This window comes from Phyllopteryx taeniolatus, chromosome 1 (genome assembly GCF_024500385.1).
Source record: "Phyllopteryx taeniolatus isolate TA_2022b chromosome 1, UOR_Ptae_1.2, whole genome shotgun sequence".
Classification (NCBI taxonomy): Eukaryota; Metazoa; Chordata; class Actinopteri; order Syngnathiformes; family Syngnathidae; genus Phyllopteryx; species Phyllopteryx taeniolatus.
The window spans coordinates 34232228-34248723 of record NC_084502.1 but is presented as its reverse complement, the minus strand read 5'-3'; the positions used below and the strand labels follow the sequence as shown (position 1 = coordinate 34248723).

The 16496-nt window shown below is 42.4% G+C and overlaps 2 protein-coding genes across 7 annotated transcripts in view; one reads left to right on the top strand and one right to left on the bottom strand.

The window, feature by feature from the left end:
* Positions 1 to 110: 110 nt before the first annotated feature.
* Positions 111 to 12141, bottom strand: zbtb48 (zinc finger and BTB domain containing 48). Of its 5 annotated transcripts, none has more exons than XM_061790883.1 (12): positions 11984 to 12141; positions 10834 to 10900; positions 9621 to 10309; positions 7032 to 7300; positions 6849 to 6954; positions 6093 to 6185; positions 5927 to 6013; positions 4123 to 4277; positions 3636 to 3772; positions 3391 to 3555; positions 3230 to 3318; positions 111 to 2360 (listed from the first exon to the last, which is right to left on the bottom strand). In XM_061790883.1, exons 2-12 carry the CDS (start codon positions 10871 to 10873, stop codon positions 2142 to 2144), a joined length of 2049 nt encoding a protein of 682 aa, XP_061646867.1. In that variant the 5' UTR covers positions 10874 to 10900; positions 11984 to 12141; the 3' UTR covers positions 111 to 2141. The 5 variants fall into 5 exon arrangements, with proteins under 5 accessions (XP_061646867.1, XP_061646872.1, XP_061646838.1 ...); XM_061790888.1 differs by having other exon boundaries at positions 10834 to 10873; positions 11984 to 12140; XM_061790854.1 differs by having other exon boundaries at positions 10834 to 10932; positions 11984 to 12124.
* Positions 12114 to 16496, top strand: part of nol9 (nucleolar protein 9) — a 22066-nt gene continuing 17683 nt past the window's right edge. For both annotated transcript variants that reach the window (XM_061790946.1, XM_061790937.1), the window contains exons 1-5: positions 12114 to 12646; positions 12764 to 13219; positions 13290 to 13500; positions 14553 to 14683; positions 14898 to 15033. In XM_061790946.1, the coding sequence (XP_061646930.1) occupies positions 12797 to 13219; positions 13290 to 13500; positions 14553 to 14683; positions 14898 to 15033 (901 nt within the window). In that variant the 5' untranslated portion in view covers positions 12114 to 12646; positions 12764 to 12796. The remainder of the gene's footprint in view (positions 12647 to 12763; positions 13220 to 13289; positions 13501 to 14552; positions 14684 to 14897; positions 15034 to 16496) is intronic.

Genomic DNA, 16496 nt, shown 5'->3' with positions numbered 1-16496 from the left:
ATCTGCACTAATTTCAACAATTGCTTTTTTTCCTTGCCAATATGGGGTGCTGTGTGTACATTGGGGAAAGACAATCACTGCTCTAGAGGAGATCTGCATGGAGGAATGGGCCAAAATACCAGCAACAGTGTGTGAAGACTTAACAGAAAACGTTTGACCTCTGTCATTGCGAACAAAGGGTATAGAACAAAGTATTGAGATCAACTTTTGAAAATTGCAGGCCTCATGTTTTTAAGTGGGAGAACTTGCACAATTGGTGGCTGACTACTTTTTTTGCCCCATTTTATACCCCCCAAAAAAAAACATGCTGACAAAAAGGGCAATTTTACACATATTACTCCCGTTCATCATTAGTCTACCCAGATTGTCTTTATTCATGCTACAGCTCAACCAAAATGACCTTGCAGTTATAGCATGCTTGTAGCACCACTTATTTCCTAGGTGCAGCAGTCATAGCTGATTTCCTTTAATGGGTGTGGGCAGAAAAATATTTGTATAAATGTGGTAATCAAAATTTCTGTCAAAGTATCTTTTTTTCTCTTTTATCAACTAGTATATACTGGAAGTCCCATTGTATCAATGCGACCAAAAATGCTTTGTTACATCCTACATTTACTGTAACTTTTGTGATTATGCAGCTGTAGTCTGCACTTTGATGAGACATTTGCAAGAGGTCAGAGGCAGTCCTTATTATTGAATCTTTAAAAGTTCATCACCTTACCAATGTTTCAATACATTTAAAAAAACATATTTGGGCAAAATTCTATCAATCAAAATTTAGAGGTTGCTCAAGACTTTTCACATATGTATACTATGCAAATTAGGAGTTTTCCCATATCGTGATAAATTCTGCTAGAATGTATAATCGTTAAAATGTGTGCTCATGGCAGGCAGCACTGGACTTGTTCGACCATGCAGTTAATATGTATGGATTATTGTGGACCAGTTTGGTAGTTAGTTACCTGCATCACCAAATGAATCAAGCCATTGTTGGGAGTTGAAGGAGTCGCCAGTTCACCAAAAGGCCCAAAACACATACAAATCGCCATCAAATCTCTGACACGGCTTGTGACAAAAAACACCCTAAACTTCTTTAGATGTTTACGCTTAACCACAGACTTTCCCCAAGGCTGACCCTGATATGTGGGACTCTTGAGATGCTTTTAAGACTGCATAGTAAATAACACACAGCCTGAAGTGTGGCAATGATTCGGCTGACAGGGTTGTCGCTCTCATCAAGGAGTACAACTCATAGCTGTCAAGTGTCCTGTTTTGGCCGGGACAATACCGTATTTTACCCCTCTGTCCCGCCGGCCTCCCGGATTAGTATAAATCTCCCATATTATAATGGAAACAAAAACAAAAAAAAAAGTTCCCCAGACTCTCCGAACTGAACTGTCACTCGCATCGCGAGAACTGTGCTGACAGCGGGAACAAACTCGAAAAACAAATGAGAGAGATGGATGGGCGTGACAAAGAAGGCATTGCTGCCCAAAAAACAAAGAGGTTCTGTAAATATTTAGAAAAATGCGACAGTGAATTTAATTTTCTAGAGAACAAGATGGGGCATAGTCATGCATTTTGTACGATTTGTAACAGGGATTTTAGTGCCTCAAATGCGGAAAGGACGACATCAGTCAGAATCCACTAAGGAGCTGCACTGGCTAGAAGCATAGAAACATGTCCAGGCTATGGTAGCATTTGTGATTAGAAATACCACCCCGGCAGACCAGGTAATAAATGCGGAGGTTAAACTGGCAATGCTGTGTGCCAAAAACAACGTTGCTTTCACCTTCTGTGACGACTTCAACAAGTGTGTAGCTGAGATGTTCCCTGACTGTGCTATCGCACGGAAATACTCAGCAGGAAAAAACAAGGCAGCACAAATCATCAAAGATAAGTTGAGTCAAATTAAGTATGAGTATTATGTATGCGTATCCCGAAAAAAAATTCCCTTATTTTCACATCCAAAACTTGACAGGTATGGTACAACTCCTTGTTGACCAATAACTTACTGGCGGATGCGAGAACGAGCACAATAACTATGAATGACAATCAGAGGCGGTTCTGGCAGGGAGAGCAGCACAGAAGTGAGATTCTCTTCCATGTCCAAAGTTGTGTTTGCGGTACAAAGATGTGCTCTACTCGATCACCACTGTCACCACGCAACTGGACCCCATGCCAGAAGATGCGGCGCCAACCGCTTCCACAGCGACTGGTGTGGCCTCTCCTGGTTTGGTGGCGTCAAAGTCACCCGGACCTCCGTCGTGCTCATCCACGACCACGTTCCGCAGTTTCCTCTGTCGCGGGTTGTAGTTCTCGGTCCGCTTGTGGATCTGAACGTGTCGACGCAGATGTGCCTAGGAAAGAAAGCGTTTCTCTTGACTGCACTGCTTCTGGTACGAGTACTGTGTGTGGCTGTTATTATTATGATTATTTTTTTACAATCACATTTCAGCCTCCAGAACAGCGCATTATTGAAAGATTTGTTGAACAAGAGAAGGCCATCCGTCATATGCTGGGTCCTGGCAAAGCGGTGAGGTAAGGTGCTAAAATCAGTAGCAAAGCCCTTGGTCCTCTGTTCAGAGTTTTCAGATGCACTTTCAGGTCAGAAAGTTGTCACAGTGTCCTACCTCAAACCTGATCAGTCATTGTTCAACACCAGTCGTGGCAGTTAAGTCTGATAACACAGAGCTAACTAAAACTATCAAATAAACCATTTTGGACTACCTGAACACAAAATACAAAGGTGACATTGAGCTCTTAAGTTTGGCATGTACACTCGACCCCCGCTTTAAAAACCGCTACAATGACCAGGTTGAAGCAAAGAACACCTTCCCGACACTGTCAATAAGTAACATGAATTTGGTAAGGTATTGCCCCATGGTCCTTCACATTTCCACATCTCTGCCTCCTCTTCTGCAGTTACCTCCAGCTGGGCTGCTTTCCATCCCATTCTGCAGCATTACCTGACAATTAGCGAACATGTTTTTCTATACAATCTAGGTCAGACTGGTACTTAAGGTCAAATTTAAGGGATGCATTTAAGGTTTGGAACTGCCTCCAGAAATGTAGCTTCTGTGGACACTACCGTGTTATGTGACCAGGAAAGTAGCTTTGCTACCGAAAAGCTATTTGAGGTTGAAAACAGTGACGTGACGACGCTACTTGTAACGTTGCTCCTGCCAACACAAGTGGGCTCTGCTTTTTGCCACGTGCTGTAGCATACCTGTCGGGTAAACTTGTAGCCACAGTCATCACACTCGAACTTCCTCATACCCTTATGGCGACGCAGATGGACCCGCAGTTGTTCTTTGGCTGGTAAAGGATACAGGCGGAAGTAAGATTTGCTCGTCTTTCACAACACTTGAGCAGAGGCGGCATCCTTACCTTTAAAAGTCTTGTTACATATGTGGCAGCAGTGGGGGCGACCCTCTTCGTGCTTGCTAGCCTTGTGGCGAAGGAGGGCGCCCTTCTCTGTGAAGCGCTGGTCGCACACGTCGCAGGGGAAGGGCCGCTCGCCCGTGTGCGTCCGGTGGTGTTTTTCGAGGCTAGCTGTCGTCAAAGTAAAGCAGGAGTTATTGGCGCAAAACCAAAGATTCTGGCCGGCGTGGCATCCGTCGGACGGCTGTTACCTTGCGTGCGGAAGGTTTTGCCGCACAGGTGACACTGGTATGGTTTTTCGCCACTATGTACGCGCAGGTGCATGTTGAGGTTGTTTTTCTGGGAGAAGGCGTGGCCGCAAATGCTACAAAGGAAGGGGCGCTCGTTTCTGTGAGAAAGAAACAATAAGAAGAAAGATTTGTTCACAAATTCCAGGAATTTTTCAAACCTGGAAACTTTCCACCGAAATTAATGGGAATTAACCGGAATTTACCAAATTGAACGTTGGCTCTTAATAGGGAACTAAAATATATTTGGTGAAAATATCTTTTTTTTCCACAATCTTAACTAAAACAACCAGATTTCATGCAAGTGCAGTTAAGTTGAACTGCAGTAACAGTGGCATGTCAGAGTGAGGGGCTTGAGTGGACCACTTTTAGGGTCCCTCGTCAAGTCCTCCCTTGGCTAGCACTACATATGCACAATCGACACAATAATTAGAAAAAAGCCTGGTGTTACCTGTGGATAGCTTTGATGTGCATCTGCAGGCCATTGCGACTGGACGCTCGATGGCCACACTCCTCGCACACAAATGGCTTTTCCCCGCGGTGTTTGGAGGCTTCATGCACTCGCAGCTCATAGCGGGTCCAGAAGGTTTTCGGGCACTGTGGACACTGACAGAAACATCTTGGTTTTTTTCTACCCCGAAAACACTACATTCACAAATAAACTTTTTCTTTAGCTCAAAAACATGGAGCAGCCTCAACAAGTGGTGTTAAGAGAAGAAAGTGAAAAGGGAAGAAAAAGAACATTAGTAAGCAGCCTCACATTTTAAGCAGAGAAAAGCCTCCATGAATGGTGTCCTCAGAGCTAGACAGCGGTCTTGTGTCACATTGTCAAAAGAGCTGAGTACACCAAATAAACATCTTCAACTTGCTTTGCAGTAGTCATAAGAAAGAAAACAATGTTTTTCATTGTTTAGTTACAAACACGTCTGCTTTCGCATTTCCTTGGAGGCAGAAACCAGGCCAATAATTAGCACATGCTAACACTTGTGAACATCCATCCGTTTTCATGACCGGTTATCCTGTTCAGGGTGGCAGGTGAGCTGGCGCTTATACTAGCTGATTTAGGGCAAAAGGCGAACTACTCCCTGAACTGGTCGCCTGTCAATCTCAGGGCACATATGGAGACAGATCATTGACACGCACAGTCCCACAATCACTGAGTGGGAAGGGAACCCGCGCTGTCTGCACCAAATTCAGTGACGCCAGAGGTAAACAATGAATTGATAAATAAATACAGTATTAAACGTTACATAGTGTTTAATTGGCCTTGGCTGACTCTTTCCCCGTACAGTTAACTGAGGGTGACCTCTACATTACCCTACTGGCTGCCAGCATGAGCTCTTTTGCAGAGTTAATGATGGGCACTCCTCTAATGTACCATATTAGGCCATATTTAATTGTTTATGCTTTCTCTGTAGTTTAGATGTACAGTGGGTGTTTTTTTAACATGTTTTTTGTGCTGATTAAACTTAAAACAAACTTCAGACATACAGTATGCAGGAAGTGAGAATCTATGAATGTGTATAGTTTGGTGGACATCCAAATCAGGATTGATTGGAGGAGGGATTGGTGGAGGTCTCTTCTCTACTACAGTGTTTCCCAAACTTTATTCAGCCAAGGCAAATATTTTATATGAGAAAATAATATCACGGTCCATCACACAAACAAAGGTTACAAAAAAAGTGGATACACAGGCCAATTATCTACCTCTTGCCATCGTGTGGAAGAGCATTTAATTGTTCTGCTTCAATAGATGAACAAAGATACACTATTTAGAGTGAATAAATTATTTTGGGACCAATTAAGTGAAATTGGATAATTCTCCATGGCACTCGTCTAACCAAATGAAAAGAGTGAACCCTCGCTTATTTGCATTTCGGCATTTGCGAATCGGAAACATAGCCTCCGTTATTAACTAAAAAATAAAAAAAACTCATTTCATTGCTGTTTTTTGCCATGTCTAATATAAAATATTACAAAATTTAAAAAAATATTGCTTTGGCGCAATCTGGTAGAATCTTTGTGCCAAATAACTACAGCATCTCGTTGAACTGAGAAACAAAGCTTCATTTTGTCCAGCCATAGCCTTGTCTAATTGAAAAAACTGCTTTGCTGCCATCTTGTGGCCTCTATAGGTAATTACAACCCTTTTTGGTTCCTCAAATTGTGGGGGTTCAATGTACATATGACTTTAAAAGTATCGCTAGGCCTTTCATTTGAATGCAATTATTATTCAACTGGAGCGATCAACTCACAGCATGTGGTTTGGGGTAGCCATGGACCTTCATCATGTGACACATCAGGTGTTTCTTGTACATGAATTGTTCAGCACACTGTGAACACTGAGGAATAAAAACAACATGTCGAAGATGAGATTTCTCTTTACCACACGGGTTCATGCCACTCTGCCATTGGCGCTACCTTGTAGGGCATCTGCTCGACATGGGAGACGACATGGGCACGCAGCTCCTCTTTGTCTTTAAATGACGACGAGCACGTCCGACACGTGAATGTCTGGAGCGAGTAGCAGAAATGTAACATAATTCTCCAATTAAACGCAAACAAGGTGCTGAACGGCAACATTTACAACAGGTATTTGTTCCATGAATGGACCAAAACATTTTCTGGTTCAATGAGAATTGTTTTTTTAACAGTCCTCTTCATCATGCGGTTCACACTTTGACATCATGAGAACAAGATGACACTTAACAATTGATTAACAGTACATCACCATTGTGAGGCTTCACACAGGATGTTCTCAGAGGGGTGTGGCCACTGAGCTTAGAGTGTCACCGAGTTCCATTAGCAGGTTGCAACAGAGATACAGGGAGAATTGAAGTGACAGAAAGGCATAGAAGTGGAGGTCCTTGGAAATTCTCATGGACCAAATGCCTGTTGTGAATTTTGTCATTCAGCTCCTTGTTAGCGAATAGCAAGTCATGGAAAAAGTACTGACACATTGACTAGTTGGACATGTGCATTAAAAACTTCAAATTCTTGACGTTTTGTGAGTAGTGTATGTTGGTTACAGTCTGCTTGCATTGGGGACATGCAGCAGACCAAAGAAATGGTAATGCTTAGTATTGATGGGCCTTGTTAGATGTCTTCTGGATGACATTGCACAGATGATGGTAAATGTGGTGATGATAAAACAATAAGAGCAATTGTTGTCCTCACCTGTGTTGCAGTACAGTGCCTGAGCTCATGAATTAAAAGATTCTCTTTTCTGAAGTAGTGCTTTCCACATTTATGGCAACCAAACGGTTTCTCGCCAGTATGACGTCTTTGAAGCACACAAATAGCATTAGACAAAAATTGCTTTCTGTTCCAACATGAGAGGATTTGGGGACCAGCGCCTACCTGTTGTGCACTTTGAGGTAATATTTGCTCTTGAATACTTTGTGACAGACTGGACAGCGCACAGAGGATTCTCCCTCCGCCGTTTCGCCATGGCCACTCTTGTGCGAACTGCGCCGACATCGTCGTGAAATCGGCGGAGATGCTGCCGCGGTACTGGACTTGTGGGTGGGAATATACTCCTCATCAGAGTCGCAGATGGTCCTCTCCAATGAGTCGGTTTCGTCCTCAACTGCCCCTGTATCATTAATGTGGCTCGGCAGCTTGTTAATCTGCAAGTGGGCAAAAGAGAGACTTATTCTTAATAGCTGATCCTGAGGTTATAATTGTTTTGGATTTTCTGTTAGATTTAGTATTTAGTTCATTTTGAGCTTTTGATTGTCAAATTCAGTTAGTTTTACAGAGGTTTTGCTAGGTTTTATTAGTCTTTATGTTTTGAAAATACTTGGGTTTAATGTAGTTGTTAAAGGTCACAATAAGTATTGTGTAATAAAAACTCAACAGACACGATTGTAAAAAATATATATCCAGTTAGGACAGATGAACAACCATCCACAAATCAAATATTAAAAAAGAAAAAAACAGAAGAGTCAAAATAAATGCATTTTATATCGACCAAATAGGCTTATGTATGAGATAATTTGACAAAGACGAAAACGAAGGACATTTCACAAAAATGTGTTATTTTTAACTACTTTTGTGACCACAAAAATTATTTTCCAGTTATTTTTATTTTTATTTCAGGCGGCACGGTGGACGACTGGTTAGAGAGTCAGGCTCACAGTTCTGAGGACCGGGGTTCAATCCCCGGCCCCGCCTGTGTGGAGTTTGCATGTCCTCCCCGTGCCTGCGTGGGTTTTCTCAGTTTTGTGGTGATGGTTTTCAGTTGGGTTTACGTTGACTCTTCAGAAAATTAATTCATCCATCCATCTTCTTCCGCTTATCCGAAGTTGGATCACGGGGGCAGTTTCTTTGTTCGTCTATCTATGTCAGCGGAGTTTAATGACAGGCAGAATGATTAAATGCGCTTCCATTCGATGGCAAAAGGTACAATAACGCTCTGTATCGACGTGTTCCTATTCATACAACAGACCAAGTTGGCTCCCTGCAAATAGATCAGCTTTTTGTTCTACTAAACAAGCCCAGATTTTACACAGAGTAAAGTACATTTGTGACTAAACTCGACAAGATTTCCGTATTCATACATTTTATCATATTTGTATTATAATATTTGATATTTTTTTCAAATGTATTAAAATAGGTGCTTTGGCTCAACAAAGGTCTACTGATCATACCTGAATGAGCTTGGTTTATCCATACAGTTCACTCTATAAACTTCATGTTACTAGCAGCATTGATATACTGTCTGCTTCCAGTCATGTCCATAAACATTGGGACATGAACACAATTGACATCTTTTGGGCTCTAAACACCAAAACAATGGAACTAAATTGAAACTAACAACATGTGCTTGCTGCAGACTTTTAGCTTTAATTTGAGAGTATTTACAACCAAATCAGTTAAACAGTGTCGGAATTACAACCTTTCATGTTTTTGCCTCCCACTTTTTAAAGGCTAGCTTCCTTCATGCTAGCGTCGCATATCCTTAGGTGCAGCAAAGTTTCTGTGTTAATCCAAAAACCTCAGTCAGTCTCGAACATTATAACAATACCACATCCATGGTCCTTCTTGGAGAAACTCGTTCCTTACGCCGCCTCCGTCGGCAGGGAAAGGAGGGTCGTCAGCGTGCGGGTACTCTGGTTTCCTCCCACATCCCAAAAACATGCATGATAGGTTGACTGAAGACTCTAAATTGCCCATAGGTGTGAATATACGTGTGAATGGTCGTTTGTTTCTATGTGCCCTGCGATTGGCTGGCGACCAGTTCAAGGTGTACCCGGCCTCTTGCCCAGAGTCAACTGGGATGGGCTCGAGCACACCCGCGACCCTAGTGAGGATAAGCAATATGGAAAATGGAATGGGTGGATGGATCAATTTGATGATTTTATCTAATGAAAAATCTAAACTTCACTACCTCAAGAAATCATTGGAATTAGGTAGGTAGTTAAAGTTGAGTTGCCCTTCTGAAAGGTAATGCAGTGTTCCACTTTTGGAATTGAAATCCTCAAATGAACCCATGCTTCCATTTTCCCGGACAAGCTGGAGCCTATCCCAGCTACCTTCAGGTGAGAGGCGGGGTACACCCATAACTGGTCGCCAGCCAATCGCAGGGCACATATAGAGACGGACAACCATTCTCACTCACATTCACACTGTCACTGAGTGGGAACTGAACCCAGGCTGCCTCCACCAAACTCACAGTGTCTCAATTTATTAAAATGCATCTGGCCTGCCATGCAATTCTAATAACTAATAAAACCTCAGATTATTAAAAATAAATAAATAAATAACATTTAAACATTTAACACACAGATACGCAGAATATTTACTAAAAGATTTCTTTGCATCATATTTTCTCAGAGATTTAGAATGGCCATGGACTACAGACTATAAAATCCGAAATGGGCCCTGCTCAGAGTCGCTGCTGTAAAAGCCTGAAATCATCAAACATCATCAATTCTTGCTTTGTACCTGTGTTTGACCTGTTGGCTGCTCAGTGTTCTGATCCTCGTCTTCAGCATGTTCTCGCTCTGAAAAATGAGGCGGGGCTCCCACGCTGCCCAGGACATCACATGCAGTGTCTTCATCAGAGATCATCCGTCTGGGCCCTTTCACCACTCGGCCCGAGCGGGTGGTCGCGGTGGCGGGGACCTTCACGCCACCTACGACCCCCTCCAAAACGGACTGCTCTTTAGCCACTGTCAGTTTGTTTGGCTCATCACCTGAGATGGAGAAAACCTCAGAATTTGTCTTTCTCGGTCTGCCTCGCCCTCGCTTGAGAAGAGGGACCGCGTCCCTGGGTTTGTCCCTGAAGCGGTGACACATTGCGAGCGCTTCAGGGACACACAAACTGGACGCTGCACTCTGCACCTTGTCCAAGACGCTCGGATCCAGCTTCAGTTCCCCGGTGTAGACAAAGTCCAACAGCAGCTCTAGGCCCTCGCTGGAGCACTCTTGAAGGCAGAACTCCACGCTGGGTGAAGCGGTGGCCATGTTGTCATTCTGGAAGATTTGACTGAAGCAGGCCAGGACGCTGCGATGGGCAGCGTAGACAACCCCGTCGGTCACTTTCAGCAGGGCGTCACAAAAGCTCCCCGCTGCTCTCTGCTGGTTTAAGGTGGACAGGACACGCTGTGCATGCCCAGCGGCACGCATCTCCACTGAAACGGAACAAAAACACAATGTGGGATGCAACTTATGACATGAAACACTATTATAAGGTCTTTAAATACATCCAGACATCCATTTGCTACAGCAATTGTATTCATTAGGAATGCGGATGAGGTGGAGTCTATCCAAATTGACTTTGGGGGTGAAGAATACACCCGGACTGGTCGCAAGCCAATCATAGGACAGACAGACAAACCGTTCACACTCACATTCACAAAGATAGTGTCTTCAATTAACTTAATTAACATGAAAGTTTTTGGAATGGGGGAGGAAGTCAGAGTACCCAGAGAAAGCCCACACAAGCACAGGGAGAAAATGTAAACTCCACACAGGTAGGCCGGAGCAGATTCAAACCCTGAATCTCAGAACTGTGAGGCAGACATGGTAACCACTTGTTCACTTGTCGTAGCGCAGTGGTACATGCTGCTACCTTTCATGCAGGTGGCGTGAGTATAATTCCACGCCAAAACTATGTGAACTTTTAAAAGTTTCAATCATGACATTGGATACCTACCATGTGTCACAGTCGACGTCATCGCCACAGCACATGCCATCTGCAGACAGATATGGCATCTGTAAAGCTGAATGTAACAGTTGAATTTAGAAAGCGGTGCTGTATGCAGAGAAGAGAATTTCAACATTGCACAAAATGAATTAAGAATTCAATAATATGCATGCATTTTTAATTGCGTCGAATCAAACTCCAGTTACTCCATATTATTGTATAAGGAAATTTACATTTTCTATTTCTCTCTTTTCTGCTGTTTTGGTCTGGTCATTACCTGAATTTTTTTTTTTGTTTAAATCTCAAAAAGGGTTAACGTGTGGTTGACAAAACCCAGCAAATTGGATCAATATCATTGCTAATTTTATTGGTATTTGGATCATATGCATCTATCCTCTGTATCCACTGTTTTATTTGAATCACATTCAAATTTTGTGTGAAAATTCATCTTGAAATGTGATTGATTTAACACAAAGATAATCGGTCTGCTTTAATGGAGGACTACAGAGATCAAAGAACAATTACTGTTGAGCGGTTGAAATTTCAAGGATTTTGACAATTTAAATTAAACATCTCTAAATGATTAATCAATTATTAAAATAGTTGTCAATTAATTTGACAATCAATTAGTTGTTGATTAACCAATTAGTTTTTTCACCTCTACACTTGACCAATTATTTATTTTGATAAATGAATATAAAAATGAATTAATATATTTTAAGTTATTCTAGGGACAAAAATGTCTAAATGAAAAAAATACTACAGGAGTCTTGATAATGCAAATGTATATGCACAGCAGCCCAGAACAAAGAGCGGAGCTGGCCATACTTTGACTAACGCTGAATATTCAGCGTTAGTATCCTATATGACTGTAAATTTACAGTCGTAAACGATTGAAGGATACCCAATGGGATAGCAGTTATTTCCATCTTATCTACAACTTTTAGGAAATCAAAAAAAATGATTCAAAAATTAAACTTCTAAAACTAACAAAGTAAGCAACCTTACTTACGGTGAAAAAAACTAGTAGTATACCAACTATTAGAAAAAAATAGTGCCGTGCAAAACCCTGAGCACCTCGACGTTTACGTCCTAGCATGTATTTTCAAGACGCTCCCTTAGCATGGCTGCTACGCGGCAGCTGCTTTTAAAGACTTACCACAAGACTGATGAAACTTAACGCCGACCTGTAAATATTCCAACAAAAATCCGCACCCGCTAATGTTGCTGAGGCAGTGTATCTTGTGTTTGGAGTAAAAGCGCAAAACTAGCGCCATTCATCTACCCTGTTTTGCTTCTTGTAGGCCCCTAAAAGAAAGCGGATATGACGTATCTCACAACTGAACTCCTGAATAGGTCAGGTTTAATGGTTGCCCACCAGTATAGACTGACAAACAGACTATAAAATCTTATATCAACAAAGTGAGCGCTTCTATCCGAATTGTACTTTGGCATATTCCTACCACGATACGACTAAAGCAAATATCAGGGTTGCGTTTCGAAAACCACATCCTGTAAATAATATTAGTCCGGGAACATTCTTGGCCACAGCAAGTCGTCTGTTGTGGCTCCCTGGTCCACATGTTAGCTAGGTGGCTAACCAATACTTTGGGAACAGACGACTCGTTATAAACCATTTGAAGAGGGTTTGTAGTCGAGGGGGAGTTCTAAGCAACTTCTACATTCGTGCATTTTGTTTTTAACGTAGTTGCAGGATTTTTTGTTTTTATTCTTTTCCCGTGCGAAGAACATTCGCTGGCGATGCAAAGTTAGCAAGCCCCGCTAATTTCCCTTTGCCTATGCCTGCGGTTCCTGTTTGAAGGTAAATTGATCTAAATCTCAATGTTATGAAAACGCTAAACCGGAATTTTTTAAATCTTCTAAATATCCGTGCGGTTGCATTTTACTTGAAAAGAATATTTAATATGCTCTACTGTAGTGCTGATCCACCAAACAGCCACTCATCCACATAATGAAGGCTAAGAGAGGCAGCCATTCAAAGGGCAGTGCGACGTCTCAGAAGTGGAAGGACGTGAGGGGTAAAAGGTGCAGGCCTCCCAGCAGCTCCTCTGACCTCAACTCCAGTCCTGTCATGGTCAGGATGATCAAGGAGACCGTGAAGAAGCAGCCCAACGTGAAGAGACTGAAGAACAAAACAAAGTCTGTGTCCGGGAAAACTGTTCCTCAGACAAAGTCCTTCACCAATGGGGACATGGATTCCGATGAGTTTCAGGACTGGAAGGAGTACTCCCAGTCCATCCTAGTGAATGGGCTAAAGACGCAAGGTACCAGGGAGGATGCGCATACATGTCGACTAGATGGAAAGTCTCTCCATCAGTGTGCAGAGAGGGACGATCAGAGGAAGCACGCAGTGCTAGTCATGCAGAAGGGACAGGTATGCTTCGGGGCATCTTAACATCGAGTCAATTTTACATTTTGTCACATATTGGCCTGTGTTCTTTCAGGCCCTGTGTTTCCGCGGGAAGTGTTTTTTGACTTGCTTGTATGGACGCGTGGAAGTGATGGGCTTCACCATTGAGGAGGGCCAGCAGTCGTATCCGCTCTTCTCTCCCGCCTCACATTGTCCGCTGACCATCACAGCTACGGAGGGCTGCGATGACAGCAGAGACCACAAGAGTGCGGCTACAGACATTCTGTGCAATTACCTACCACCCGGTAAAGGAACTGGATCCTTGGCACTATGTTGTTCTCCTCGTGGTCACTGCTTATATAAATGTGCAGCTGCATTACCTGAAAAAAATACTGTTTAACCCTCAATTTGTTTGAATTTTGAAACAGTTTTTTTCCATAGGAAATAAAGGAAATAGAATCTGTTGCAGGATCAAACTGACACCATCATAGAGACAGTTTTGTTAAAAAAATACATTTGAACTTTGAAGTATAAATAAACTAATGTAAACAAACAAGTTCATTAATTTTAATATAAAACAAAATAAATAACCCTTAAGGCCTCTTTATAGTCCCGCCCTCGCGCGGCCAACAGCACCCGCATTCCATCACGTGACTGACTCATTGTGCCGCGCGGCCCCTATGCATCACTTCACGCGCACGGCAAAAATGTTTGCTGTGCGTAGAATGCCACGGAGATCATCTCTCGTGATTGGTCTGTTTTAGTCACATGCTGTGATGATGTACTCGGCATTCCCCTTGATTCCACATACCACCTACGCCGCTGCCTTCTTGATCGATTTTTCAGCATAATTAAACGTATCATCTGGTCATCTCGATCCATTTGTTCGAGCAGACACTGACTGTTCCACGGTTGCCATTGTTGTTGCTTTGTTCCTTTTTCTTGAATGGAAAGTAAAAACGGCTACCGGAAATGGCCAAAAAATGCAGAGGAAACTCCACCCTGGTGTCCTAGCCAATACCAGCCGTAGAGACACCTCCGACTTGGATGAGAACTGCAGTACATTTTCAAAACTGCGCTCGAGTATAAAGGCAAACTGCACGTGGGATAGCCGCAATGACGTCAGCGCGGTCACCGTCCACCCGAGTGTAAAGAAGCCTTTTGTCTTAGTCTTTTAGTCTTAACTTCAATGGCATAGGCATCATATGAGCAGAGTTAAATTCAGGGTTCAAACTCTGTGTACATATTCTACCTGAATGCGTGACTCTTGATTAGGATTTTTCAACGGTGGTTGAAGGGTTTTGGTTCTATTGAGTGTCATTGCAGCTGTGTATTATTTTTGAACCTGTCTTTGCAGCGTCACAGAAGAAGCTGCTTAAAAATGTTGTTTCCAACTCCTCCATCATCCTGCTGGAGCCCATGGAGACACAGTTGACACGCTTCCTATCGAGCTTCGCCGATCTCAGTACCCTGTTCGATCCCCCTGTGGTAAGATGACTCCCTACTCGCTGTGTAAGTGTTCTGTGGTTGGCTGCAAGGGATGGGAGTCACCGTGGCCACTTGCCGCCTGCTAAAAAGCTCCACGTTCCCGTAACTTAATTAGCCTGTGTGGCACGTGTGCATCTGTGTACGTTCTGCGTGACACGTTGCACGTGACAGTAAACATCAGTAAAGTAAGCTTCCCTCCGACCAATGTTTACAGGGAGAACTAATGTCTGCCATCCTGGACACGCCCCTGAATGGCCTGGGGATGGTTCCTCTGGTCAGCACCATCGAGGGTCTGAAGGTGTCGCCAAGCTGTCGGGAGTCCCTCGACGCAGTGGTCAGTGCCTGCAGAGGTAAAACCACTCATTCTAGTGTTCATTTACTTGACATATTTTTAAGTAAAAGCAGGGTATTCAAAAGTTTTGCAATGTTTGTGTTTTTAGTCTTTTTGCAGGTCGGGTTTTCACAGCTTCCACATTCTCATTAGAATCCTTAAAGGAGACAATTTCACAATTTAAAACAGTTCCCAGGTGTCTTCATAACGTGTCACATAGAAAAAGCTAGTGCCCATAAAGACAATAATAGCATTTTGACTCATGGAAGCAGCAGTTCATACACTATACTACTGCGTGTATGTGTATGGACCCAAACAAAAACACTCCCTAAGTAGGGTTGGGCGAGTAATTGAAATTTAATCTTGATTTTGGCTTCTCGGATTATAAAAACATTATAATCGAAGAAAAATTATTAATTTGCTGCAGCTGTGGTTGTGCCAGTTCCTGCATTATAAATGTACCTTGAATGCACCCTGTGATGTAGCGTGTGACACACGTTATTCTGCCCTCCCTGAGTGTGCTTTAAGATGTTTATTGACACTCCAGTTGGAGTTAACTGTAAAACTAAATGCACAACAAAAAATTACACACATTGTATATTAAAATACAAGACACACATCGCTTTAGAAATCACCATCTTAAAAGCTATAGTATGTAACTTTTTCCCCCCCAATCAATTTCTGCAATACAACAAAAGCACAGCGCTGTCGCTTCAATATGACGTAGGCAATGCATGTAACACCCTTTATATGTGATTATACAACATTTTTACCATGTTTTGAAGGACATGCGTCATTTCTGTCCTGGCCCAGTGAGGGATTGAATAGGGCATTCACTAAATATACAAAATAAGATACTGACAAATATAGCAAAATGTTAGAAGAGCGGAATGGCTTCGTCATCATTGTCATCTCCTCTAGTTGTGGCTTGGGTGAAAATGACAGTGTTTTTTTAAACAAAAAAAGTTGTGGATTATAGCTTTAATGCTAACAGTCAATGGAAGCCCTATTGACGGGCTAGCTAAAATTAGCATTAGATGACGGCACAGAATAGGATTACCATTATTTCTGTATGCTAGGTGCCACAATATTTAATTTTATTTATTTTTTGTCAAATATATACAATAGACAATACAGTCACCCCAGGCATGCCAATGTTTTTGGCTATTGCTGTACTTGTTTTTATTAGTTTTTTATGTCTATTTTATTTATATTATTTTACTTTTTACCAATTTATTTTCTGGATGTTCTTTTAAGATATATTTAGATTTGAGTTTTGGTAGTTAAATAAATACTAAATTTCAAAATCAATAAATAATTGTGTTTATTGTGATTGCAGTGTGAGCTGGGTGGTGGCCGAGGTGGCCGACCGGAGCTGTGGCCATAAGATAGTAGGTGCCCGTCGTGGCGGAAATCCCCAAACCCGTTGGTGGACACCAGCGATGAGGGATGCCGTCAAGCTGAAGAAGGAGTCCTATTTGG